This window comes from Apis mellifera, linkage group LG2 (genome assembly GCF_003254395.2).
Source record: "Apis mellifera strain DH4 linkage group LG2, Amel_HAv3.1, whole genome shotgun sequence".
Taxonomy (NCBI): domain Eukaryota; kingdom Metazoa; phylum Arthropoda; class Insecta; order Hymenoptera; family Apidae; genus Apis; species Apis mellifera.
In genome coordinates, this window is record NC_037639.1 from 9,979,700 (window position 1) to 10,006,084 (window position 26,385).

The 26,385-nt window shown below is 29.4% G+C and overlaps 8 protein-coding genes and 3 long non-coding RNA genes across 18 annotated transcripts; 8 read left to right on the top strand and 3 right to left on the bottom strand.

Annotated features, from left to right (window-relative positions):
- The first annotated feature begins 344 nt into the window (after window positions 1-344).
- LOC100577787 (odorant receptor 3) lies at window positions 345-2,579 on the top strand. Of its 2 annotated transcripts, XM_003250721.4 has the most exons (5): window positions 345-1,567; window positions 1,921-2,020; window positions 2,096-2,206; window positions 2,285-2,440; window positions 2,523-2,579. In XM_003250721.4, the coding sequence occupies exons 1-5, from the start codon at window positions 777-779 to the stop codon at window positions 2,574-2,576; spliced, it is 1,212 nt and encodes a 403-aa protein (XP_003250769.3). In that variant the 5' UTR covers window positions 345-776; the 3' UTR covers window positions 2,577-2,579. The 2 variants fall into 2 exon arrangements, with proteins under 2 accessions (XP_003250769.3, XP_026294905.1); XM_026439120.1 differs by having other exon boundaries at window positions 2,285-2,552.
- LOC107966099 lies at window positions 1,288-11,480 on the bottom strand. The gene is made up of 6 exons (XR_003304197.1): window positions 11,339-11,480; window positions 10,795-11,003; window positions 9,906-10,038; window positions 5,992-6,109; window positions 3,361-3,500; window positions 1,288-1,553 (listed from the first exon to the last, which is right to left on the bottom strand). It is a non-coding gene; the product is annotated as an uncharacterized LOC107966099 (long non-coding RNA).
- On the top strand, window positions 3,259-5,109 carry Or4 (odorant receptor 4). The gene is given in 5 exon segments (NM_001242958.1): window positions 3,259-4,084; window positions 4,179-4,278; window positions 4,356-4,466; window positions 4,530-4,685; window positions 4,759-5,109. Coding segments are annotated over 5 exon segments (1,191 nt in total). The 5' UTR covers window positions 3,259-3,311; the 3' UTR covers window positions 4,810-5,109.
- Window positions 7,299-9,017, top strand: Or5 (odorant receptor 5). The gene is given in 5 exon segments (NM_001242959.1): window positions 7,299-8,071; window positions 8,164-8,263; window positions 8,330-8,440; window positions 8,504-8,659; window positions 8,740-9,017. Coding segments are annotated over 5 exon segments (1,191 nt in total). The 3' UTR covers window positions 8,791-9,017.
- Window positions 10,492-12,453, top strand: LOC102655367 (odorant receptor 4-like). 2 transcript variants are annotated; one of them, XM_016918052.2, is made up of 5 exons: window positions 10,492-11,587; window positions 11,667-11,766; window positions 11,844-11,954; window positions 12,021-12,176; window positions 12,249-12,452. In XM_016918052.2, exons 1-5 carry the CDS (start codon window positions 10,821-10,823, stop codon window positions 12,297-12,299), a joined length of 1,185 nt encoding a protein of 394 aa, XP_016773541.2. In that variant the 5' UTR covers window positions 10,492-10,820; the 3' UTR covers window positions 12,300-12,452. The 2 variants fall into 2 exon arrangements, with proteins under 2 accessions (XP_016773541.2, XP_006565941.2); XM_006565878.3 differs by having other exon boundaries at window positions 11,844-12,176; window positions 12,249-12,453.
- LOC107966100 lies at window positions 11,513-14,392 on the bottom strand. Of its 2 annotated transcripts, none has more exons than XR_003304202.1 (3): window positions 14,282-14,392; window positions 13,400-13,525; window positions 11,513-11,612 (listed from the first exon to the last, which is right to left on the bottom strand). It is a non-coding gene; the product is annotated as an uncharacterized LOC107966100 (long non-coding RNA). The 2 variants fall into 2 exon arrangements; XR_003304203.1 differs by lacking the exon at window positions 14,282-14,392 and adding an exon at window positions 13,979-14,273.
- LOC102655434 (odorant receptor 4-like) lies at window positions 14,283-15,939 on the top strand. 2 transcript variants are annotated; one of them, XM_006565881.3, is made up of 5 exons: window positions 14,283-15,074; window positions 15,154-15,253; window positions 15,331-15,441; window positions 15,508-15,663; window positions 15,745-15,939. In XM_006565881.3, exons 1-5 carry the CDS (start codon window positions 14,308-14,310, stop codon window positions 15,793-15,795), a joined length of 1,185 nt encoding a protein of 394 aa, XP_006565944.1. In that variant the 5' UTR covers window positions 14,283-14,307; the 3' UTR covers window positions 15,796-15,939. The 2 variants fall into 2 exon arrangements, with proteins under 2 accessions (XP_006565944.1, XP_006565943.1); XM_006565880.3 differs by having other exon boundaries at window positions 15,331-15,663.
- On the bottom strand, window positions 15,001-24,232 carry LOC107966098. 4 transcript variants are annotated; one of them, XR_003304200.1, is made up of 14 exons: window positions 24,098-24,232; window positions 23,938-23,986; window positions 23,539-23,715; window positions 23,116-23,210; window positions 22,916-23,025; window positions 20,619-20,772; window positions 19,532-20,101; window positions 18,855-19,205; window positions 18,385-18,540; window positions 18,126-18,309; window positions 17,924-18,004; window positions 16,913-17,066; window positions 16,086-16,372; window positions 15,001-15,099 (listed from the first exon to the last, which is right to left on the bottom strand). It is a non-coding gene; the product is annotated as an uncharacterized LOC107966098 (long non-coding RNA). The 4 variants fall into 4 exon arrangements; XR_003304199.1 differs by having other exon boundaries at window positions 18,130-18,309; window positions 23,799-23,986; XR_003304198.1 differs by having other exon boundaries at window positions 23,799-23,986.
- Window positions 16,531-18,391, top strand: LOC102655553. Its single transcript, XM_006565882.3, has 5 exons — window positions 16,531-17,644; window positions 17,722-17,821; window positions 17,885-17,995; window positions 18,077-18,232; window positions 18,297-18,391. The coding sequence occupies exons 1-5, from the start codon at window positions 16,872-16,874 to the stop codon at window positions 18,345-18,347; spliced, it is 1,191 nt and encodes a 396-aa protein (XP_006565945.1). The 5' UTR covers window positions 16,531-16,871; the 3' UTR covers window positions 18,348-18,391.
- On the top strand, window positions 20,578-22,524 carry Or9 (odorant receptor 9). The gene is given in 5 exon segments (NM_001242960.1): window positions 20,578-21,350; window positions 21,451-21,550; window positions 21,710-21,820; window positions 21,903-22,058; window positions 22,134-22,524. Coding segments are annotated over 5 exon segments (1,191 nt in total). The 3' UTR covers window positions 22,185-22,524.
- Window positions 24,233-24,387: 155 nt separating the features above from the next.
- Window positions 24,388-26,053, top strand: Or10 (odorant receptor 10). The gene is given in 5 exon segments (NM_001242961.1): window positions 24,388-25,185; window positions 25,266-25,365; window positions 25,432-25,542; window positions 25,628-25,783; window positions 25,857-26,053. Coding segments are annotated over 5 exon segments (1,188 nt in total). The 5' UTR covers window positions 24,388-24,415; the 3' UTR covers window positions 25,908-26,053.
- Window positions 26,054-26,385: the final 332 nt, after the last annotated feature.

Consider the following 26,385-nt stretch of genomic DNA (forward strand, 5'->3'; position numbering starts at 1 on the left):
AAGTGCAAAGATTGTCTTTATATTTTACTATCGTAACATATAATAATTTAATTAAAAAAAGAAATTCATACCTTTTACAATTCATATTGAATAGTAGCATCGATGGTTTCCATGAATGATATTCTGCAATGATGCTTTTAATTCCTTATGTAGATAATATATTTTACGTAATAAAATGTGCATTTGCATATCCCATCTGTGGTAACATTCTATTATTACAATAAATACAAACATGTGACAATATTATAATTTGCTCTTTGTGATTTATTTTTATTTTTCAAAATGTGACGTGTACTTATCATAAAAAAAGAAACCAATAAGAGGAAACATAAAAGAAAAAAGAAATTGCTCGAATTACACACAAAAAAAGAAAGAAAAAAATAGCATGGATATTATAGAAAATGATGAAAATACGAGAAAACTTTGAATCACGATTTATTCATGCGGAAAAAATGTACGATCTTACCTCAAAATGGACGTAAATCGCAACATGTGCACTTACTACTTTCGTAGAAATAAGTTCTATTGATAACAACACAGCTCGTACACCGTATCGAACAAATTGCTAGAATCTTTGAATCTTCTTTTGAAAAATTTTCTATTAAATTTTGATGAGACGGTAACAACTTGTCCGTCGATCGGTTCTTTTTACCTAGCCTTTTTTCCACGCAAGCGCCAATGGACACCATACGCCATTGTTTCTCTGTAGTCGTTCTCAATCGTTCAAAGAGTTTTCTACCGTGGATTGGAAAAATCTATTTTTATCATCAGACAATATGAGCGTAAAAACAGCGAGAAACATAAGAGATTATCATAACATTCATTACAAATCGGATGCCGAGTACACGGTACGCGTGGCTAAAATATTATTGACAATGGTCGGAATCTGGCCAAGGAGGAACACGTTTTCAAACAACGTTAAATTTTACGTTCAGACAACAATAGTCTTTTTCCTCATGTGTTTCCTCTTATTGCCACACGTGATCTATACTTACTTCGATTGCGAAAATCTGACCAAATACATGAAGGTGATAGCCGCCCAGGTTTTCAGCCTTTTGGCGATCATCAAGATCTGGACGATTCTGATTAACAGAAATGAGATCAGATTTTGCTTGATGGAGATGGAGGTACAGTACAGAGACGTGGAATGCGAAGAGGATCGGTTGGTGATGATGAACACCGCGAAAATCGGCCGAATCTTCACAATCGTGTATCTGTTCCTCGGTTACGGAGGTGCCTTGCCCTATCACGTTATTTTGCCCCTCATATCAGAGAGGATCGTCAAAGCGGACAACAGTACTCAGATACCTTTGCCATACTTGAGCGATTACGTTTTCTTTGTCATCGAAGACTCGCCAACTTACGAGATAACTTTCGTCGTGCAAATGTTCACCAGTTTCCTAATAATGTCTTTGAATTATGGGATCTACAGCTTGATCGCCTCTATAACGATGCACTGCTGCGGTCTGTTCGAGGTCACCAACAGAAGGATCGAGACGATTTTAAAAAACCGAGATTTGCGTGGCCGCATCGCTGACATTATTCAGTCTCATCTGAAAGCAATCGAGTAAGATTATATTATATTATACGTGTCTGACGTTTATCTATTTAACAGAATAATGATTTATTCATCTGTCTGTTTAGTGTGATTGTATTTTTTATACAAATTTTTTATACAAGTATTTTTTATTATTTTTATATCTATACGTAACTCTTCTTTTTCTCGAGTAAAAACTTCTGTCATCAGGATCCTGTTTTTATGGACTCTGATGATGTCATATATGTGAAGAAGAATTACGTCGGTTAGACGTCAAATCTTTGGCATTGGCTCTAAATTGTTTATTTAAAAATAAGATTTTTATAATTATAAATTTAAATTTTTGTTCTCCCAATTTTATTGCATATACGAATAAATTTTAGATATTCTGCACTGGTTGGAAAATCACTGAGCATCGTATTTTTGTCGGAAATGCTTGGTTGTACCATCATAATATGTTTCTTAGAATTTGGAGTGATTGTGGTATAACAAAAAATTATATATAATCAAAAAAAAAAAAGAAAAAAAAAGAAATAAATGAATAAATATTTTTTTTAGGAATGGGAAGATCATAAAACATTCAGTATGGTAACATATTTTGTTTTAGTGACGTCAATGTTTGTAAATGTTTTCATATTATCATTCATTGGTGATCGTCTCAAACAAGAGGTACATTTTTTTATACAATTTTTTTATTTATATATTAAATTGCATTCTTCTTAAAATATCATTTTATGTATCGAGAAGAGTGAAAGAATAGGACAAACATCATATTTCCTACCATGGTACGAGTTTCCGACAGAAATAGCGAAAAATATAAGGATAATCATACTTAGAGCTAGTCGACCATCAAGCCTGTCTGGTGCCAAGATGTTAGATCTTTCGCTTCGAGTATTTTGTGATGTAAATTTCATTGTATTTCTCACATTACATTATTTTCAACGTATTGTTGTAAAAATTCTTGAAAACGAAAAAATTATTGTAGGTTTTTAAAACTTCAGCAGCATATCTAAATTTTCTGCGAACAATGACAGTATAAAAATGAGGAAAAGAAGAATTTTTTAAACGTTTTTTAAAAAAAAGGTGATAAATAAATAAAATTGATTAAGTAAGTATTAATATAGAATACATAATTGTAATAAATTTTAATTATTTTGAATGAAGAGAAACAAGAAAATGTTTTAAGAATGCTAATAAATGTTTTTAGCTTGTAACATTTTTTTATTGAAACATAATTAGGAACATACCTATGTGTCTTATTGTAAATCTCTCTTCTAAAATTATTTTATAATTTGTAATTATTCACTGGAAACTTTATCCTTGGAAACTTTGACGATATAAAAATAACAAGTGTTTTCTGCAATATAATCAAAGAAATATCACAAGTGAAATATTATCAAATCTCACGATTGCTCAACACTTCATAATTAATTAAGTCTTTTATGTATAATCGTACAAATATTATAATATTTTTTCAAAAAATATTTTCACGTAAAACAGATCTATACCATCTATGACCAGTAAACACAGGAAACTAATCTGGATTGCGCATGCAAGACATAAGTTCATAATTTGCCATCGTTTTCTGCGCATCTGCCGATTCCTACATGAACCTAGACATATAATTTTATAACATTGTTGAAATAACTGCCATTTCTATTCCATACTAAATTCTATATTATATATTTTATAAACGCACGCGCAATGTAAAGGATACAGTTATATCGCAAACATACAGTAATGTTCACGAGCTCTTAGTCTTTGGAAGGAAATAATGGAAACAAAACATACGGAAAAAGACCTGAAGCAAGCGTTCTACGTACAAACGTTCCTGAAGATAATCGGTGCTTGGCCAATCGCTATCGAATCTTCTTTGGGCTCAAAAATACAAAAATGGTTCATAATTTCTTTCTATCTTTTCTTGCAAATATGTATCGTGGCTCCATGCATTTTGGACGTGTTCCTGAAAGAAAAGAATGGAAGCAGAAGGATAAATCTGTTTATGTTGCTCATCAGCACTTTGAATCAGGTGTTCAAGTACGTGATCACGTTGAACAGAGCGAACGAGTTGAGGATAGCTATACACGAAATAAAAAAAGATTGGTTGACCGCCACGCCCGAAGATCGATTTATCTTTGTCATGAATTCGAGGATCGGTCAACGAATAATGCTGATAATGGCTTTCATCATGTATATCAGTGGTCTCGGTTATCGAATGGTTCTTCCACTTTTGAAGGGGAAAATTGTCCTGCCGAATAACGTTACTATAAGACTGCTTCCCTGTCCAACTTACTTTACTTTTTTTAACGAATTAGTTAGTCCATACTATGAGATGATCTTTATGCTGCAACTTTTGGCTAGATTTTTCATTTATACAGTTCTCAATAGCACGGTAGGGATTTCATTGATGCTCTCTCTCCATATGTGTAGTTTATTGAAGATTTTAACGAGGAAAATGGCCGATCTTACGGATGGATCGATTATTAGCGAGAAAATTATGCAGCAGAGGATCGTGGATATTATCGAATATCAAACAAGAATCAAAAGGTAGACAAAAATTTGAAATCTAACATCGGCCGATTGAAAAATGAGAAATGTCGAATGTGACGATATACATCGTGTTTTCATCGCTCTTTTTCAGATTTTTGAGTAACACAGAATTGATCACGCAATATTTTTGTTTTTATGATATCGGTTGTAGCACGTGTCTTATATGTTTCATAGGATACAGCATTATTGTGGTTTGTATATAGCGAACAAAGATGATAAAAGAAAATTGCAATATTTTTACGACGAACCAGTATCTTTTTTATTTCAGGAATGGGAAAATCATAATATTGCTAGTACAGTGATTTACTTCTCGGGATTAGTGACTTGCACTCTTATGATATATATAATCTGTTATATCGGTCAACTTCTCCTCGACGAAGTATAAATTGCATTATTATCGTTATTCATTTTAACACAAATTTGTTTTGAACATTCTTTTCAGAGCAATAATTTAGCACAAACATGTATTACTTTAAATTGGTATCGTTTTCCAAAAAAGAAGGCCCGATATTTGATATTAATGATTATTATGTCCAATTACCCTATAAAATTAACGGCAGCTAAAGTGGTGGACGTATCTTTAACCACCTTCACCGATGTAAGTACGAAGAAAATTATTATATAAATTTTTATCTTCAAATTTCGTACATTCTGCGAAATATATTTTCTAGGTGATGAAAGCGGCAGTGGGTTATTTAAATATGTTACGAGAAGTTATTTAATGTTACTGTTAACTTTCATGTTGTCACTTTTGAAATATTATATGTTTTGTGATATAGAAATATTTTCGATCACGTATAAAAAAACGATGTTTTGTCGATCACATTTTTTTCATATATTTAAATTATTATTGCAAATTATATAAATCTATCTCTTGCTCTTACCTTATATTAGATATTTTAAAAACAGTAATTATAGCATTTTGTTTCTTCTTACATAAAGTTTTTTATAATTATTCACTGTAATCCTTTGAAACATTGAGAATATAAAAATAAACTGTTTTCTAAAATCATCATCACAAATATTACGATATCACAATTGAATTATTATGTTATGTTCACTTAAATGTTCTTATTAATAGTATGATATAAATAATATTACAACTGTTATTCTTTTCAAAAAAAATTGCACGTAAAAGAAATCTATATCATCCGTAACAAGAAAATACGAAAAACTAACCTAGATTGCGCATGCAAGGTAGAAATTCATAATTTTCTGCGCATCTGTAGATTCCTATATAAATCTAAACGTAATTCTTAATATTGTATTGTAACATTAAAATAACTGCTATTTCATGCTAAATTTAATATTATATATTTTATATTATATTATATTATATATATTTTATAAATAATATTAATAATATTAATATTTTATAAATAATAAAATTATTATATTTTTTAAACGCATGCGCAATGTAACTACTGCTTGTTTTATTACAAACATGCGGTAATGTAATTATTTTTTTCAAATAATTACTTTTTTTCTTGTTATTATCATGAATAATTTATACTTATTTCTATTGCGAAATCAAACTAGATAAAATGATATCTGCACAAATCTTCAGATATTTAATGATTATTAAATCATAAACAAAGAAAATTCGATTTTGCTTGATGGAAATATAAAGATGTGAAATGCAAAAAAGATTAATTGATAATGATGAATATTACAATTATTATCGGCCGATTTTTATATATTTGAATCTTGGTTATATCGGCACTTTGTCTATCACATTATTTTACTTCTGATAGAAAAAGATTCTCAAAGAGAACGAACACTCACTAACTTATTTGAATGATTATGTTTTCTTTATTATCGAGGATTCGTCGATTTATAAGATGATTTTTGTTTTGCAAATATTCATTAGCAGTATTATTTTGTTTAGGAATTGTGGGACTTACAGCTCGATTGCCTCTATAACGATGCACTGCTGCGGTCTGTTCGAAGTTATACCAATAGAAAGATCGCTTTGCAAGTGGGATAATCCGGATTTGCATGATCATTTTATTTCAATCTCATCTGAAAGCAATCAAGTAAAAATATTACATATAATGTTTGATCAAAAAATATAACTGTATAATACTGATTTGTTTTTCGTTAATTTTATGTAATAATATTTTTTTTATAAAAGTATTTTTTGTTTTTACTATATATTAAATTAAGGTTCTGCTTTTTTATTATATTATATATGCAAAAAATACATTTTCCTATGATTAATTATGATATATATATGTTTTTTTCATAAAAAATTTATTCTAGATTATTACTAGATTACTAGATTAGTTACTAGATATTTTAGATATTCTAATATTGCACAAATTGGAAAATTAGTGAGCATTAGAAAATTTTTGGTTATAATATTATATGTTTCTTTTTGCTATGTTATAGCAAAAAATATTATTTATCAATAAAAAAAATGAGATAAGAAAGAAACAAATAAATCTATAAATGTTTTGAAAAATGGAAAAATGTCAAATCATTGAATATTTTGTTTCAATCATATGGATTTCATCGATGTATTTTCATAATTATTAGTGATATTAATATATTCTAATGAAAATTCTTGAAAAAAGAAAAAAATTATTAAGATTTACAAATATCATCTACTATTACTTTGAACACAGAAAAAAAAATGTTTTGAGAATGATAATAAAAGTGTCCGATTTATCACGGTCTTCTATTGTTATCATTATTTATTGTTTTATTGAAACAAATGTAGCTATGTTTTATCATAACACTATTTAATTCCTTATAATTATTTATTATAATCCTTTAAAGCTTTGATAATATAAAAATAAAGAGTTTTCTTAAATATTATCGAACAAGCATTACGATTTTGGTATCACTGATTTATTCGGTATATTACCTAAATTTTCTTATTAATATTATGATGCAAATAATATCACAACCAATGTTATTTTTTTCCAAAAAAAATTGCACATAAAAGAGATCTATACTGTCTATGACCAGAAAACATGAGAAACTAACCTGGATTGCATATGCAAGGTATAAGTTTATAATTTAAAGCGTTTTCTGCGCATCTGCCGATTCCTACCTGAATCCAAACATATAATTCTGCCACATCGTTGAAATAACTGCTATTCCATGCTAAATTCTATATTATATATTTTATAAACGCACGCGCAATGTAGCTGCTATCGTTTTATCACAGTAATGTTCTCGAACTTTTAACCATTGAAAGGAAATAATGGAAACAAAACACACGGAAAAAGATCTGAAGCAAGCCTTCTACGCGCAGTCATTTTTAAAGATAGTCGGTGTTTGGCCAATTCCTATTGGATCCCCTTTGAGTTCGAAGATACGAAATTGGTTCATTACTTTTTTCTCCCTTTTTTTGCAAATATGTATCGTGGGTCCATGCATTTTGGTCATGTTCTTGAAAGAGAAGAACGGAAAGAGAAAGATAAATCTGTTCAAATTGCTCACTAACACTTTGAATCAATTGTTCAAATATATAATCACGTTGAACAGAGCGAACGAGTTAGCGATAGCCATGAACGAGATAAAAAACGATTGGTTGACTGCCACATCGGAGGATCGATGGATTTTTACGGCGAATTCAAAGATGGGTCAAAAAGTGATGTTGATAGTGGCTGTCACCGTGTATAGCAGCGGTCTCGGTTATCGAATGCTTCTTCCAATTTTGAAAGGAAAAATTGTCCTGCCGAATAACGTTACCATAAGACTGCTCCCTTGTCCAACTTACTTTACCTTTTTTAACGAATTAGTTAGCCCATATTACGAGATGATCTTTATGCTGCAACTATTGGCTGGATTTTTCAGTTATACGGTCCTTAATGGCACCGTTGGGATTTCTTTGATGCTCTCTCTTCATATGTGTAGTTTATTGAAAATTTTAACGAGGAAAATGGCCAATCTCACGGATAGATCGATTACCAGCGAGAATATTATTCAAGAAAAGATTGTGGAAATCGTGGAATATCAAACGAAAATCAAAAGGTAAGTGAGAAATTGAAATATAGCATTGAAAAATAAAAAGTGTCAGATGTGATGTATTTTCATCGTGTTTTTTTTTCTTTTTTTTTTTTCAGATTTTTGGGTAACGCAGAATTGATCACCGAGTATTTTTGTTTTTACGATATTGGCTGTAACATGTGTCTTATGTGTTTCATAGGATATAGTGCTATTCTGGTAGGGAATAAAATTGAAAATATAAAAAGGAAATAGAATATTTTTACGATAGTTGCTTCATTTCAGGAATGGGAAAACCATAATATCGCCGCTATAGTGGTTCACTTTATGCTGTTAGGGACATGCATTTTTATTATATATATAGTCTGTTATATCGGTCAACTTCTTCTCGACGAAGTATAAATTATATTATAATCGTTATTTATTTCAATATGAATTTGTTTTGAACATTTTTTTCAGAGCAATAACTTAGCACAACAGTGCATCACGTTAAGCTGGTACCATTTTCCGACAAGAAAGGCTCGATGTTTGATATTGATGATTATTATGTCCAATTATCCTGTAAAATTAACGGCGGCTAAAGTGGTAGATGTATCTTTAACCACCTTCACCGATGTAAGTACAAAGAAAATTATTATATAAATTTTTATGTGGTAATTTCAAATGTCGTATGTGTTGTGAAATATATTTTTTAGGTCATGAAAGCAGCAATGGGTTATTTAAATATGTTACGAGAAGTTATTTAGTGTTATCACTTAAATTTATGAAATGAAATAATATGTTTCAATATATATAGAAATATCCTTGATCACAACACTTAAAAAAAAACGTAAAAATGTTTCCTCAATCACACTTTTTTCACATATATTCAAATTATTATTGCAAACTAATTAATCTTACTAAAAACAAATATTTTAAAAATAGTAATTACAATATTTTAATATTTCTTTTATATATAATTTATATATAATTTATATATTATCTCCTTTTATATATAATTTTTAAATATTAATATCATATTTTTTTTTGTACATGCATATAACTTACTATTATGGCAATCTCTTTTCAAATATATTTAATATATATATGTAAAAAAGGAATCAACAAATTATATTTGTTACAAAATATATTTATGTGATACATTGCCGATGAAATTAATCCTGAATGTTCTCAAATACATTTTCACTCTATTGTACAAAGTATTTGTACAATAAAATTGTATAAAGTATTTTGAAATTGTTTTTACATTATTTTCATTTTTTTTATGCAAAATTTCAATAATTTTTTATAATTAGAAAAATAACTTCCTATGAATACTAAGTTTTTTTATATCTGTTCACCATAATGGTAATTATCTATTTCTTCATTATTCTAATAAATTTTGCAAAACTTTAAAATTTAATCTTTTTTTAAATTTAATTTTTCAGATAATAATTATTTTTCTTTCTATATTATTATCATATATAATTTATACATATTTTGATTGCAGTAATCTCATCAAGTAATTTTGATAATAATTTTCAATTTTTTAGCGAACATTAAATTTTGAGCGATTATTACTAACACAAATAAAATCTTAAGATTTTGCTTAAGAAAATGAAAATACAGAGACGAAGAAGATCGGCTAGTAATGATGAATAAATCGACCGATTTTTCACAATTTCTATATATTTGAACTTTCGTTATATCAATATTCTGTTTTGTCATATTTTGCTTTAAAAATATTATTAAGGGGGATATTTGTCAGATATTTATGTTTTATTTGAGCTATATCGAGGATCTGCCGATTAAAACGGCTTTTATCATGCAAATTTTCATCATCAAGTCTTACAATACATTGTCTATGAATAGTGCGACTTACAATTTGATCACCTTTCTCAATTTGATGATGCTGTGGCCTAGATTACCGATTTAAGATTACCGATAGAAGAATGGAAACGTTTTGCAAATGGCACAACCTGGATTTGTATGTTGATGTTCAATTTCAATCTCATCTGAAAGCAATCGAATATGAATATTATATGATGTTTTACTAAAAAAATATAACACTATATTTATAAACGATATAGCATAATATAGTTTATTCATTGTCTATTTGTTAATTTTATGAAAAAAACATTTTACAGTATACTGTTTTTATACATGAATTTTTATTCTTTGAGTTTGCTATTAGTGTCTTTCTTTTTATAATTTGGATCTTAATCATACTATGCCTCTATGATTGATTATGACTGATTTATAGTTGCATATTTTTATTTCATAAAAAACCAATTCTAAATACTCTACTGATTCTTTATAACTATTCAATAAGCCTTCAGAATATGAGAAACTTTGAGAATATGGAAATAAAATGTTTTCAAGAATAAATATCACAATTATAATCACAATTAAATTATTATCAAATATTACAACGGTAAATACTTAAGTCTCTTTCAATAAACACTTACTTTTTTAACTACGACAAGTCATATTTCTCCATGCAAAATTGCTCGCGAAAGAGATCTACCATCTATGATCAAAAAACCTGGGAATCTAATCTACAATCTATTGCGCATGCAAGGTATAAGTATCATAATTTGAATCGTTTTCTGCGCATCTGCCGATTCCTACACGAATCTATATAACATATAATTCTACAACATCGTTGAAATAACTGTTATTCCATGCTAAATTCGATATTATATATTTTATAAACGCACGCGCAATGTAGAGAATGCAGTTTCATCGTGCAGACATACAGTAATGCTCACCAACTCTCAATCATCGGGAAGAAATAATGGAAACGAAGGAAAAAGATTTGAAGCAAGCGTTCTACGCGCAACCGTTCTTGAAAATAATCGGTGCTTGGCCAATTCTTATCGAATCTTCTTTGAGCTCGAAGATACAAAAATGGTTTATAATATCTTTCTCCATTTCCTTGCAAATGTGTATCGTTGTTCCGTGCATTTTGGTCATGTTCCTGAAAGAGAAGAACGGAAGAAGAAAAATAAATCTGTTCATGCTGCTCACTAATATTCTGAATCAAGTATTCAAGTACGTGATCACGTTGAACAGAGCGAACGAGTTGAGGATAGCTATACACGAAATAAAAAAAGATTGGTTGACCGCCACGCCCGAAGATCGATTTATCTTTGTCACGAATTCGAGGATCGGCCAACGAATAATGCTGATAATAGCTGTGATCACGTATAGCAGCGGTCTCGGTTATCGAATGGTTCTTCCACTTTTGAAGGGGAAAATTGTCCTGGCGAATAACGTTACCATAAGACTGCTCCCCTGTCCAACTTACTTTACCTTTTTTAACGAATTAGTTAGCCCATACTACGAGATGATTTTTATGCTGCAAATTCTGGCTGGAGTTTTCGTTTATACAGTTCTCAGTGGCACTATCGGAATTTCCTTGATGCTTTCTCTCCATATGTGCAGTCTTTTGAAGATTTTAAGAAGAAAAATGATCGATCTCGCGGATGGATCGATTACCAGCGAGAATACCATGCAGAAGAGAATTGTGGACATAGTGGAATATCAAACGAAGATCAAAAGGTAAACCAGAAATTGGAATGTCTATCTGAAAATGAGAAATATGTCAAATATAGACTACTTATGTCATGCTACATTTCAGATTTTTGGGTAATACAGAACTGATCACGCAATATTTTTGTTTTTACGAAATCAGCTGTAACACTTGTCTTATATGTTTCATAGGATATTGCATTATTCTGGTATGAGTAGGGAATAAATTTGAAAATATGCAACAAAGATATAATATTTTTATAATAAAACCAGTGTCTATTTTCAGGAATGGGAAAACAGTAATGTCGTTGCTATAGTGGTGCATTTTATGCTATTAGGGACTTGTATTTTAGTTACATACATAGTTTGTTACATTGGTCAACTACTCATCGACGAAGTAGTACAAACTGCATTATTGCAGTCGCGTGTTATTATTTACTTTAATATGAATTTATATTTTCAGAGCAATAATTTAGCACGAACATGCATCACGTTAAACTGGTATCATTTTCCGACAAGAAAAGCCCGGTGTTTGATATTGATAATAATTATGTCTAATTATCCTGTAAAATTGACAGCGGCCAAAGTGGTAGACGTATCTTTAACCACCTTCACCGATGTAAGTATGAAGAAAGTTAAGTTTTTTTTTATCTTCAAATTTTATTTTCATTCTACGAAATATATTTTCTAGGTCATGAAGGCGGCAATGAGTTATTTAAATATGTTACGAGAAGTTATTTAGTATTATCACTTAAATTTATGAAATGAAATAATATGTTTCTATATATATAGAAATATTCTTGATCACAACACTTAAAAAAAACGTAAAAACGTTTCCTCAATCACACTTTTTTCACATATATTCAAATTATTCTTGCAAATTAATTGATTTTATTTTAAAAACAAATATTTTAAAAATAGTAATTATAATATTTTAATATTCCTTTTATATATAATTTATATATTATCTCCTTTTATATAAAATTTCTCATACTCATAGTCTAATTATATTTTTCTTTGTATATGCATATAACTTACTATTATAGCAATATCTTTTCAAATATATTTAATATATATATGCAAAAAAGGAATCAACAAATTATATTTGTTACAAAATATACTTATGTGATACATTGCCGGTGAAACTAATCCTGACTGTTCTCAAATACATTTTCACTCTATTGTACAAAGTATTTGTACAATAAAATTGTATTTTGAAAAAAGTATTTTGAAATTGTTTTTACATTATTTTCATTTTTTTTAATGCAAAATTTCAATAATTTCTTATAATTAGAAAAATAACTTCCTATGAATACTAAGTTTTTTTTATATCTGTTCACCATAATGATAATTATCTATTTCTTCATTATTCTAATAAATTTTGCAAAACTTTAAAATTTAATTTTTCAGATAATAATTGTTTTTCTATATTATTATCATATATAATTTATACATATTTTGATTGCAGTAATCTGATCAAGTAGTTTTGATAATAATTTTCAATTTTTTAGCGAACATTAAATTTTGAACGATTATTACTAATACAAATAAAATCTGATTTTTCTTAAGAAAATGGAAATACAGAGATGTGGAATGCAAAGAAGATTGACTAGTAATGATGAATAAATCGACCGATTTTTCACAATTTCTATATATTTGAACTTATATAAGTGTTCTGTTTTATCATATTTTGCTTTAAAAAGAATTGTTAAGGGAGATATTTTTCAGATATTTATGTCTTATTTGAATTATATCGAAGATCTGCCGATTAAGACAATTTTTATCATGCAAATTTTCATCATCAAGTCTTATAATACGTTGTCTATGAATAGTGCGACTTACAATTTGATCACCTTTCTCAATTTAATGATGCATTGGTGTAGCCTAGATTACCGATAGAAGAATGGAAACGTTTTTTGCAAATGGCACAACCTGGATTTGTATGTTGATGTTCAATTTCAATCTCATCTGAAAGCAATCGAATATGAATATTATATGATGTTTTACTAAAAAAATATAACACTACATTTATAAACGATTAGCATAATATAATTTATTCATTGTCTATTTGTTAATTTTATGAAAAAAATATTTTACAGTATACTGTTTTTATACATGAATTTTTATTCTTTGAGTCTGCTATTAGTGTCTTTTTTTTATAATTTGAATCTTAATCATACTATGCCTCTATGATTGATTATGACTGATTTATAGTTGCATATTTTTATTTCATAAAAAACCAATTCTAAATATTTTCTACTGATTCTTTATAACTATTCAATAAGCCTTCAGAATATGAGAAACTTTGAGAATATGGAAATAAAATGTTTTCAAGAATAAATATCACAATTATAATCACAATTGAATTATTATCAAATATTACAACGGTAAATATTTAAGTCTCTTTTAATAAACACTTACTTTTTTAACCACGACAAATCATATTTCTCCATGCAAAATTGCTCGCGAAAGAGATCTACCATCTATGATCAAAAAACCTGGAAATCTAATCTACAATCTATTGCGCATGCAAGATATAAGTATCATAATTTGAATCGTTTTCTGCGCATCTGCCGATTCCTACACGAATCTATATAACATATGATTCTACAACATCGTTGAAATAACTGTTATTTCATGCTAAATTCGATATTATATATTTTATAAACGCACGCGCAATGTAGAGAATGCAATTTCATCGTGCAGACGTACAGTAATGCTCACCAACTCTCAATCATCGGGAAGGAATAATGGAAACGAAGGAAAAAGATTTGAAGCAAGCGTTCTACGCGCAACCGTTCTTGAAAATAATCGGTGCTTGGCCAATTGTTATCGAATCTTCTTTGAGCTCGAAGATACGAAAATGGTTTATAATATCTTTCTCCATTTCCTTGCAAATGTGTATCGTGGTTCCGTGCATTTTGGTCATGTTCCTGAAAGAGAAGAACGGAAGAAGAAAAATAAATCTGTTCATGCTGCTCACTAATATTCTGAATCAAGTATTCAAGTACGTGATCACGCTGAACAGAGCGAACGAGTTGAGGATAGCTATACACGAAATAAAAAAAGATTGGTTGACCGCTACGCCCGAAGATCGATTTATCTTTGTCACGAATTCGAGGATCGGCCAACGAATAATGCTGATAATAGCTGTGATCATGTATAGCAGCGGTCTCGGTTATCGAATGGTTCTTCCACTTTTGAAGGGGAAAATTGTCCTGCCGAATAACGTTACCATAAGACTGCTCCCCTGTCCAACTTACTTTACCTTTTTTAACGAATTAGTTAGTCCATACTACGAGATAATCTTTATGCTGCAAATTCTGGCTGGATTTTTCATTTATACAGTTCTCAGTGGCACTATCGGAATTTCATTGATGCTCTCTCTCCATATGTGCAGTCTGTTGAAGATTTTAAGGAGAAAAATGATCGATCTCGCGGATGGATCGATTACCAGCGAGAATACCATGCAGAAGAGAATTGTGGACATAGTGGAATATCAAACGAAGATCAAAAGGTAAACCAGAAATTGGAATGTCTATCTGAAAATGAGAAATATGTCAAATATAGACTACTTATGTCATGCTACATTTCAGATTTTTGGGTAATACAGAACTGATCACGCAATATTTTTGTTTTTACGAAATCAGCTGTAACACTTGTCTTATATGTTTCATAGGATATTGCATTATTCTGGTACGAGTAGGGAATGAAATTGAAAATATGCAATAAAGATATAATATTTTTATAATAAAACCAGTGTCTATTTTCAGGAATGGGAAAACCGTAATGTCATTGCTATAGTGGTGCATTTTATGCTATTAGGGACCTGTATTTTTGTTACATACATAGTCTGTTATATTGGTCAACTACTCCTGGATGAAGTAGTACAAACTGCATTATTGCAGTCGCGTGTTATTATTTACTTTAATATGAATTTATATTTTCAGAGCAATAATTTAGCGCGAACATGCATCACGTTAAACTGGTATCATTTTCCGACAAGAAAAGCCCGATGTTTGATATTGATAATAATTATGTCTAATTATCCTGTAAAACTGACAGCGGCCAAAGTGGTAGACGTATCTTTAACCACCTTCACCGATGTAAGTATGAAGAAAGTTACTTTTTTTTTATCTTCAAATTTTATCTTCATTATAAGAAATATTTTAAAATATATTTTCTAGGTCATGAAGGCGGCAATGGGTTATTTAAATATGTTACGAGAAGTTACCTAATCCCCTATGTTATCAATAAAAATTCGTAAAATATAGTACGATTAGAGACATAGAAATATTCTCGGTAGCAATAATTAGAATTGACATAAAAATATTTTCTACATCACATATTTTCACATATTTGAATTATTATTAATTAACTAATTAAATATTTTGTTATGTATTTAAGAGTAGTATTTAAAAGTATTAGTTTCAAAAGTAATGATTATAATATTTTGTATTCTTTTAAAATTTTAACAATCATAATATATTTCTACTTTGCATACATGACACTTATCATATTTACTTACCATTGTGACAATTTAAGTATAAATATCTGTATATATATATTAACAAATTATTTATTGGCAAAATGGCATGCATGATACACTTGACTGATAGCACTATTAAATATAGTATACATTTACTCTTCTGTAAGATTTTAAATCCTTTTTCATTGTATTTTCCTTCAATTTTAATGTAGAATTTCAATAATTGACTCATAATTATGACAAAAACTCATCCTCAATGAATACTAGCTTTTTCCACATCTGCATACGTTCATAATCATCTATCTTATAAAGTTGGCAAAACTTTTCTGGAAAATTACAAAAAATTACCAAAGTATTATTTTACTGTAATTTTGAATAATAATAGAAGTATATAAATATTAATTTTTTTTACAAAATTTATTGTACGTACACAAAATATTATTTCAAATATTTTAAAACATTTAATTCGATATGTTTTTAAATTATTCTAAAAAAAATTGTTCACAATATCCGTTGAAAAGATGAACATTATAAAAAACCATCAATTGCTATAATGAAACTTTTCAGCCGTACAGGAAAGTTCAACGTTCAATTCAAAGTATACGCAAACGTGCAATTTCAACCAATTTTCTCATCATTTCGTAAAAATTCAAACCGCTATTCAACAATCCCTCAGTTTCAATAACATCGATTCATTTTTAAATTTGCATACATGTTTAACATTTCACGCAAGCGCAAGCGCGATGAAGTTATTTCCCCCAAAGAAGCAATAACGCCGTATGCAACAAAATCAGTCACAAACAAAGTTTTCATCCGATTTGAAAAATGGTCCAAATCAGGAACGCAAGAGAAGGGATAAACCATACCTTTTGGTTCGCTTATCCGCTCTCGAGAATGCTTGGCTATTGGCCGTTGAACGTCCCCTCTTCCGCGTTTTCTAAAATTTTAAATTCCTTTACCATTTTTTTCTCGTACTTGCTACCATTGATAGTCTTGATTCCAGGCCTTCTGTACGTATTTCTGAAAGAGAGAAACGGGAGGAGAAAGGTCAAAATGTTGATGCCGCACATCAACAGTATAGCACAAATGACTAAATATACGATTATATTACGACGAACCAAGGAACTTGGTAAATTATTGGACGAGATAAAGAAGGATTGGTCGACGGCCACTCAAGAGAATCGACGAATTTTCAGCGAGAGGGCGTCCATCGAGCACAAATTGACGATGATAGTGGCGATCACTATATACGGTGGAGGTTTCTTGTACAGGGCGATTCTTCCACTTTCGAAAGGTAGAATCGTTTTACCCAACAACGTGACCATAAGATTGTTACCCTGTCCGGGTTACTTTGGCTCCTTGGACGAGCAAGTTACCCCGAATTACGAGATAATCTTCACCCTTCAAGTCCTCGGCGGATTTGTCACTCACACAGCTGTGTGCGGCATCAAGAGTGCTTGCTTGATGGTGTGCATGCATATGTGCGGTTTGCTAAGAATTTTGACGAACAAACTGACGGATCTTACGAATGACAATGATGAACGAGTTGTGCAGGAGAAGATCGTGCATATCGTCGAGTATCAGACGAGGATCAAAGAGTGAGTTTCGAAGGAAGATACGAAAATTTATGGGTAATTTGTAGAATGGAATCATTGTGATCGAAATTACGTTTCAGATTTTTGAATCACGTTGACCAATTCGTACCCTACGTTTATCTCATCGAAATTTTTGTCGGAGTACTGATTACATGCATACTTGGTTACTGCATAATCGTGGTACGAACGAAAGATTCCATGCATTATATCGAAGGTGATGGTAATTTCAATATTGTCTTTTAGGAATGGGAAGACAGCGATGCCATGGCTATAATAGCTTACGTTGCCTTGCAAACAACTTGCGTCTTTGGCACCTTCTCCATATGCTATGTCGGTCAACTTTTGGTTGATGAAGTAAATTATCTAGTATTATTTGTGAAAAAAAATATACAAAATATTAATTTGTTAGTTTATCAGAAATTTTATGTTTAATAGAGCGAGAGTGTTAGACAAGCGTGCAAGACATTGAAATGGTATCGATTACCTACAAAAAAGGCGCGCAGCTTGATACTGTTGATCATTATGTCGAATTATCCAATAAAAGTCACTGCGGGAAGACTTGTGGACGTATCCTTGGTCACGTTTACTAGTGTAAGTATCAAAGCGTAGACTTGTGTGTTCTTACTTTTTGCACATACTGCTACTTATTTTTTAGATCATTAAGAGTGCTGTGGGATATATGAATATATTGCAACAAGTTACTTAAGATTTTACATTTATGAGAAAAATATTATAAAATTTACCATACGATTGAAATTGTCCAAAAATGAAATATTCAACTATGTATAATAAGTTGTTTCTATCAAATGTTATATACTTTATTACTCCAACGTGTGATAAATTTTTGTATTTGTCTTGTATTTGTCATAACGAAATGAATATATCTATATATAAATATACTATACCATATATATAAAAAATTAAAAAATTATCATTATTAAAAAAATTATTTAGAATTTATAAATATTAAATTCTTTCACAATTAAAATCGCATACAAGATATTTTTTCAAATATTTTGCAAGTTTTAACTTTGATTTTAAAAAATTATTATAATAAATATTATTTTAAGTGACAAAAAGATGAAATTTATGAAAAAATATTAAAGTGCGTTTATAAAATTTCTTAAAATGGAATCCATGCAGTACAAGATACAAATAATTTCAATTTTTTGTAAATGAATTTAATAATAGTATATAAATAAAGAAAAATTACTTGTTTGAAGAAATCTGTGAATTTTCAACCACAGAGGCAAACATCACAGTGATGATAGATATAACGACTGCTATGTATAGTTCTGGTATAGCTTATTGAATGATTTTTCCATTCTCCAATGTAGAATCCTTCTACTGGATAACACGATTATAAAATAGATACTATATTCTGGTAGTTATGTGATTTTTAAGAAACAACATTATTATTTTTTGGTAAAAAAATCAGTATTTAATACTGTTGATCATTATGTTCAATTATTCTATAAATCTTATAGCTGCCAAAGTGGTAAACGTATTTTTCAACGTAAGTATTAAGAATATTATTTTTTATGTTTTCAAATTTTTATATATCCTGTAAAATATATTTATTATTATTTATTTAAATAGGTTATTTAAATATATTGCGAGAAATTACTTAACATTTCACGTTCAACTATGAAATCTATGAAATATAATATAATCAAAAATATAGAAATATATTTTCAATCACAATAATTACAAATAGTATAAAAATTTCTCGATTACATTTTTTTCATTTATCTATTAAGCTATTCGTTGTATTTTATATTTAAAAAAAAAGATAATATTTTTTGCTTTTATATATAATTTTAATCACCATAACGTAATATACTCGCAACTTATGACAATTTACATACATAATATTTGCATTGTACTTACTATTAATTTAATAAATTGTGGTTTCCAAATATGTTTGATGTTTGTATATATTGAATAAAGTATGCGAGAATCCAGAAACTCATTTTCCATTTTTTTACAGCTATTTACAGTTTGATTTTATTTATATGATGATATTGTTTTTATTGAAGCAAAGATATTTGTTCTGCGTATTCCAGAAATAACTTTATTGAAACAATATCATTGATATTGATATTTCTTAATCATATTTCACGTTGGCCATGATGTTCTGTACTGCCTATAAATAGTATCGACAAATAATATTTGTTATAAAATGAAATACATGATATACTACAGTTGATTGAAGATAATATTACACATGTTCTCAAGCACAGTACATATTCACCATGATATGAAATCGTACAGAGAATTTTAAAATCGTTTATACATTATTTTTCTTCTAATGTAGAAATTATGAAAATTCTCCTTTTATGTAGAATTTCAATAATTGGCCCATAATTATAGAAAACTTCTCCCCCATGAATACTTTCATATTTGCTCTCCGCAATGGTCATCATTCATTCTATCGATTATAAACTTCGCAGAACTTTTCTGGAAAATTACAAAAAATTACAAATTACAAATATTATCGAATAATGGTAGAATAACGTAATGAATATTGAAATTTTTCACAATTATTACATACATAAAATATTTTTTCAAATATTTTGAAATATTTAATTCGATATTTTAAAATTATCACGATAAAAAAATGTTCGTTTATCCATTGAAAATATGAGTACTACGAAAAAAATACTAATGTTATAACGAAACTTTTTATTCGTAGAGGAAGTTGAGCGTACAATTCAAGCGTAAACGTGTAATTTCGACCAATTTTCTCGTCATTTCGTAAAAATTCAAACCGGTATTCAACAATCCCTTAGTTTCAATAACAGCGATTCATTTCTAAATTTACGTATACGTGTTTAATATTTCATGTACGCAAGCGCAATGAAGTTTCCTCAAAGAAGCAAATATTGCCGTATGCAACATGGTCAGTCACGAACAAGCTTTCATCCGACTGAAAAATGGCACGAATCAGAAACGCGAGAGAAGGCATAAATCATACCCTTTGGTTCGCATATCCGCTCTCGAAAATGGTCGGTTGCTGGCCACTGAACATCCCATCTTCCACGTTCTCCAAAATTTTTAATGCCTTTATAATTTTTATCTCGTACTTGCTCTCATTGATAGTCTTGGTCCCAGGCCTTCTCTATCTATTTCTGAAAGAGAAAAACGGCAGGAGGAAGATCAAAATGTTGATGCCACTTATGAGCACTATCGCACAAATGACTAAATATACCATACTATTGCGACGAATGAAGGAATTTAACAAATTATTGGACGAGATAAAGAAGGATTGGTCGACAGCCACGCAGGAGAATCGACAAATTTTTAGCGCGAAGGCGTCCATCGAGCACAAGTTGACGACGGTAATAGCTATCACTATATACGGAGGAGGTATCTTTTACAGGATGATTCTTCCACTTTCGAAAGGTAGAATCGTTTTACCCAACAACGTGACTATAAGATTGTTACCCTGTCCGGGTTACTTTGGCTCATTGAACGTTCAAATTACCCCGAATTACGAGATAATCTTCACGCTGCAAATTCTCGGCGGATTTGTCATTTATACAGCACTGTGCGGCGTCAAGAGTTCTTGTTTGATGCTCTGTATGCACATGTGCGGTTTGTTGAGGATCTTGACGAACAAGGTGATGGAACTTACGAGTGACAAGGATGAAAAAGTCGTGCAAGAGAAGATCGTGTACATTGTTCAGTATCAGACGAGGATCAAAGAGTGAGTACCTTTATTTTTTTTTTTTTGAAGAAAGACAGAGAGTATGAAGATGCTCAGTGAATTAGAAAAAATTGCAATATGATCCAAACGTTGATTTCAGATTTTACAATTACGTTGATCAATTCGTACCATATGTTTATTTTATCGAAATGATTGTCGGAGTATTAATTACGTGTGTACTTGGTTACTGCATAATCGTGGTACGAAAGATTCGATTTATTATATCGAACGAAAGATTCGATTCATTATATCGAACGAAAGATTCGATTCATTATATCGAACGAAAGATTCGATTCATTATATCGAACGAAAGATTCGATTCATTATATCGAAAGTGATGGTAACGTATTGTCTTTTAGGAATGGGAAGACAGTGATGCCATGGCTATAATTGCTTACGTCGTCCTGCAAGTGACTTGTGTCTTTGGCACATTCTCGATATGCTACGCCGGTCAACTTCTAGTCGACGAAGTAAATCTAATGTGTTATTGAATTGGGCAAAAATATATTTAATATTCGTTTGGATATTTATCAGAAATTTTGTTTTTAATAGAGCGAGAATGTTAGACAGGCGTGTAACACATTGAAGTGGTATCGATTACCTACAAAGAAAGCTCGCAGCTTGATATTATTGATCATTATGTCGAATTATCCGCTAAAAGTCACGGCAGGAAGAATTGTAGACGTATCCTTAGTCACGTTTACTAGCGTAAGTATCGAAACATTAGACTTTTATTTTTTGCACTTATATATGTATGTATATATATTGCTGCTTGCTTTTTAGATCATTAAGAGTGCAGTAGGATACATGAATATACTCCAACAAATTACTTAAGATTTTATGTTCATTAGAAAACTCTTTTAATCTACCACAGTAACCGAGGATGATGCTGAACTATGTATAAAGCACTTATTCACTTTCTTATCGAATCAAAATTTGAATAATTGAATCGCAATTACGAAAAATTTTGTATAATTTGTTCCTGTGTCGTACTCTTATATATGTTTACCATAATGAAAATAATCGCATTTATCCATTGTAAACTAATATCCATACGATATTTCATAAGATTACAAACCATTATCATTATGATTTATGCATTAGAATTTATGAATATATTATAAATATAATTATGCAAATATCGAATAGGTGAAAAAAAATATCAAAGTTTATTACAATGAAATATCTTCATGAGATGTAATTTATAAAACAAACTTATATATCATTGTGTAGATTTTCACTTCTTCACGAGAGCAAACATCAATTACAGAATGGTGATAAAAACATTTATGACAATATGTAATGTGACAATTATCGAATCATTATTTCATTTTCAAAAGACAGAATTTTTCTTTATCAGATAACATGACTATATTGCAAATTGAACCATGTTTGTTATATATGCTGCATATTTTTTAACAATTTACACAAATTATTTTTATAATTACAAATTCTTGATGGATTTTTCAATTTTATTACTCTGTGCAATTACTATAAGGCTTAATAGAATGCTTTGCAGTATAGTTTGTTGACAATTCTACATAAATAGGATGAATGAATCTTACCAGTCAAATGAAACAGAGACAATTGACTCCACAAAGCTCATGAATATTGTTGAACATCAGAAGATTAAAAGGTGAGTAGAAATTTGATATATGTTATATAGATATTTTATCTGAAAAAAGATTATATTTACAGATTAGAGATTATTTGTATATTAATGGAATGCATGATGATTGAAATATGATTTCAGCTTTTAACTCACATTTTATTTTTATTTTCGTAAGAATAATGTGTATGCACTTTGGACATTATCTTATATTTCAATATTCTTCATTCACACACTTTAGTTGAATATTCCTGAAACATAAATTACAAGATAGTTATTCTATAATATTAATTATATTTTAAGAATAATAAAAATAATAATAATATAGTTTTTTTTATTAGAATTCTCTCTTTTTTTGTATATTTTACTTGTTAATAATTTGTTACATTGGTCAATTTCATGAAATATGATTAAAGATGTAAAAATATTATATTCTTATCATATTTTTTACTTATTAAATTATTAATCTATTCATTTTATTTATTAAATATCTTTTTTTAAAAAGAGAAATTCTAATACTTAGTTGTCTTTTATATAAAATAATTTTAATTTTTTCCCCATTTCTTCTAATTTACTTACATTTATTTACATTTCGATATTTTATTTATTTTTATTTATACTATCTTCATTCGGAGAGAGATATACTTGTTCTTCTCCGTGTTCCGGGAACAACTTTATTAAAATGATATTATCGATACCATTGAACAGAACTGTCGTTTCTTTGTCGCGATACTTCACTGTAGTTTATCAATGTTTCTAAGAGTATTAATAAATTATATTTATTAAATTGATGATACATAGTAGTTGAAAATAATATGCACAAGTTCTCAAACACATACACTTTGCTATAAAATCATACCGAGAGATTTGAAATCATTTTTATATTATTTTCTATTTTACGTGAAATTTCAATAATTGACCATAATTATGTAGAAAACTTGTCCCCCATGAATAATGGGCTCTTTCATATCTACTTACTGCAACGGTAATCATCAATCCCATCAACTATAAACTTCGCAAAGGTTTTCTGGAAAATTACAAAAATATTATCATAACTTTGAATTATAATAGAAATAATGAAATGAATGCAAAATTATTAAGTGTATAAAATATTTTTTTTTCAAATATTTTACAATACCTGATTAAATTGTTTTAAAACTGTTATAAAAAGATCGTTCATTTATTCAATGAAAAGATGAATACTACAAAAATCACCATTATTGCAACGAAATAGCAGAGGAAGTTTACCGTACAATTCGAGCAAAATCCATACATATAATTTCAATCAATTTTATCATACTTTCGTAAAAAATAAAATTGTTTCAATGACAGCGATTTATTTCTCAATTTGCAAACGTATTTAACATTTCATGCACGCAAGCGCAATGATGTTCTTCAAAGGGCGATATTGCCGTATACAACACGATCAGTCACGTACGAGCTTTCATCCTGAAAAATGGTCCAAATTAGAAACGCGAAAGAAGGGTTGAGGCATACCTTTTGGTTCGCATATCCGTTCTCGAGAATGCTCGGCCACTGGCCACTGAGCGTCTCTTCTTCCGCGTTCTCCAAAATTTTAAATTCCTTTATAATTTTTATCTCGTATTTATTGCAAATGATAGTAGTGATCCCAAGCCTTCTGTACGTAATTCTGAAAGAGAAGAATCCAAAGAAGAAGATTAAATTGTTGATGCCGCATCTGAACAGTATCGTGCAAATGATTAAGTACACGATTTTATTACGACAAATGAAGCTAATTGACAAATTATTGGACGAGATAAAGAAGGATTGGTCGATAGCCACGGAGGAGAATCGACGAATTTTCAGCAGGACGGCATCCGTCGAGCATAAGCTGACGTCGATAATAGCGATCACTATATACAGTGGAGGTTTTTTTTACAGAATGATTCTTCCATTTTCGAAAAACAAAATCGTCTCGAACAATATGACTATAAGATTGTTACCCTGTCCGGGTTACTTTGGCTTCTTGGACGAGCAAGTTAGCCCCAACTACGAGATAATCTTCATCCTGCAAGTTTTCGGCGGATTTGTCATTTATACAGCTGTATGCAGCACCAAGAGTATTTGTTTGATGCTATGCATGCACATGTGCGGTTTGTTGAAGATCTTGACGAACAAAGTGATGGAACTGACGAATGATAATGACGAACGAGTTGTGCAGGAGAAGATCGTGCATATCGTTGAGTATCAGATGAAGATCAAGGAGTGAGTATCGAAAAAAAGAAAAAAAAGGAAGATATAGTTAATTGTACGAATTAGAAAGTGTAATTTGATCTTCATTTTAGATTTTTGAAGCAAATTGATCAATTCGTACCCACTATTTATCTTTTCGAAGTTTTTATCCAAGTACTGATTATGTGTATAATTGGTTACTGTATAATCATGGTACGAACGACACGTTGTATTGAAAATAATGTAAATTTCAATAACATATTGTTAGTTACATTTTAGGAATGGAAAGAGAGTAATGGTATGGGTTTAATTACTTATGTTATCGTCCAAATGACTTGCTTAATTGGCAGCTTTTCGGTATGCTATGTCGGTCAACTTCTAATTGATGAAGTAAATTATCTGTTGCTCATGGATAAAAATATAATATCAAACATTAGTTTGATGGGATATTTAACAAAAGTTTTACCTGTAATAGAGCGAGAATATTAGGCAGGCATTTATTGCATTGAAGTGGTATCAATTGCCTGTAAAAAAGTCGCGCAGCTTGATATTATTGATCATTATATCAAATTATCCAATAAAAGTCACGGCAGGAAAAATTATAGATTTATCATTAGTCACGTTTATTACTGTACGTATGAAAATATAAACATTCATGCATTTTTTCTGCATATTTATTTCCATTTATTTGCATTTATTTTTAGATCATTAAGACTGCAGTGAGTTACATGAATATGTTACAACAAATTACTTAAGATCTTACGTTTTTTAAAGGATTCATGAAATTTTATTACACAATTCATGCAATTAGCCAAAAATGAATTATGTATACTCAGCACATATTTATTTTTTTATTGAATTAAAATTTAAATAATTGGATCAAGTAATTAGAGAAGAAAATCGTGTATAATTTTTTCCTCCAGTATCCTTTTTATTTATTTTATATTTACCAAAGAATAGTAATAATTGTAAACTTTATAAACAATACAATGATATTCTGGAGATTTATAAATTATAGTCATTATGCTAGAATTTATAAATAATAAATTCTCTCACAATTATCATAAATATATATTTTCATGTAAGATATTTTTTCAAATATTTTATAATTTTCTATTATAAGTTTGATTTTTGAAAAATTATCAGAATAATCATATTCGAGGTATCGAGTATTTAAAGTTTACAAAAAAATAAATTCATCAATAAAATAATTTTCTATAAAATGTAATTTAT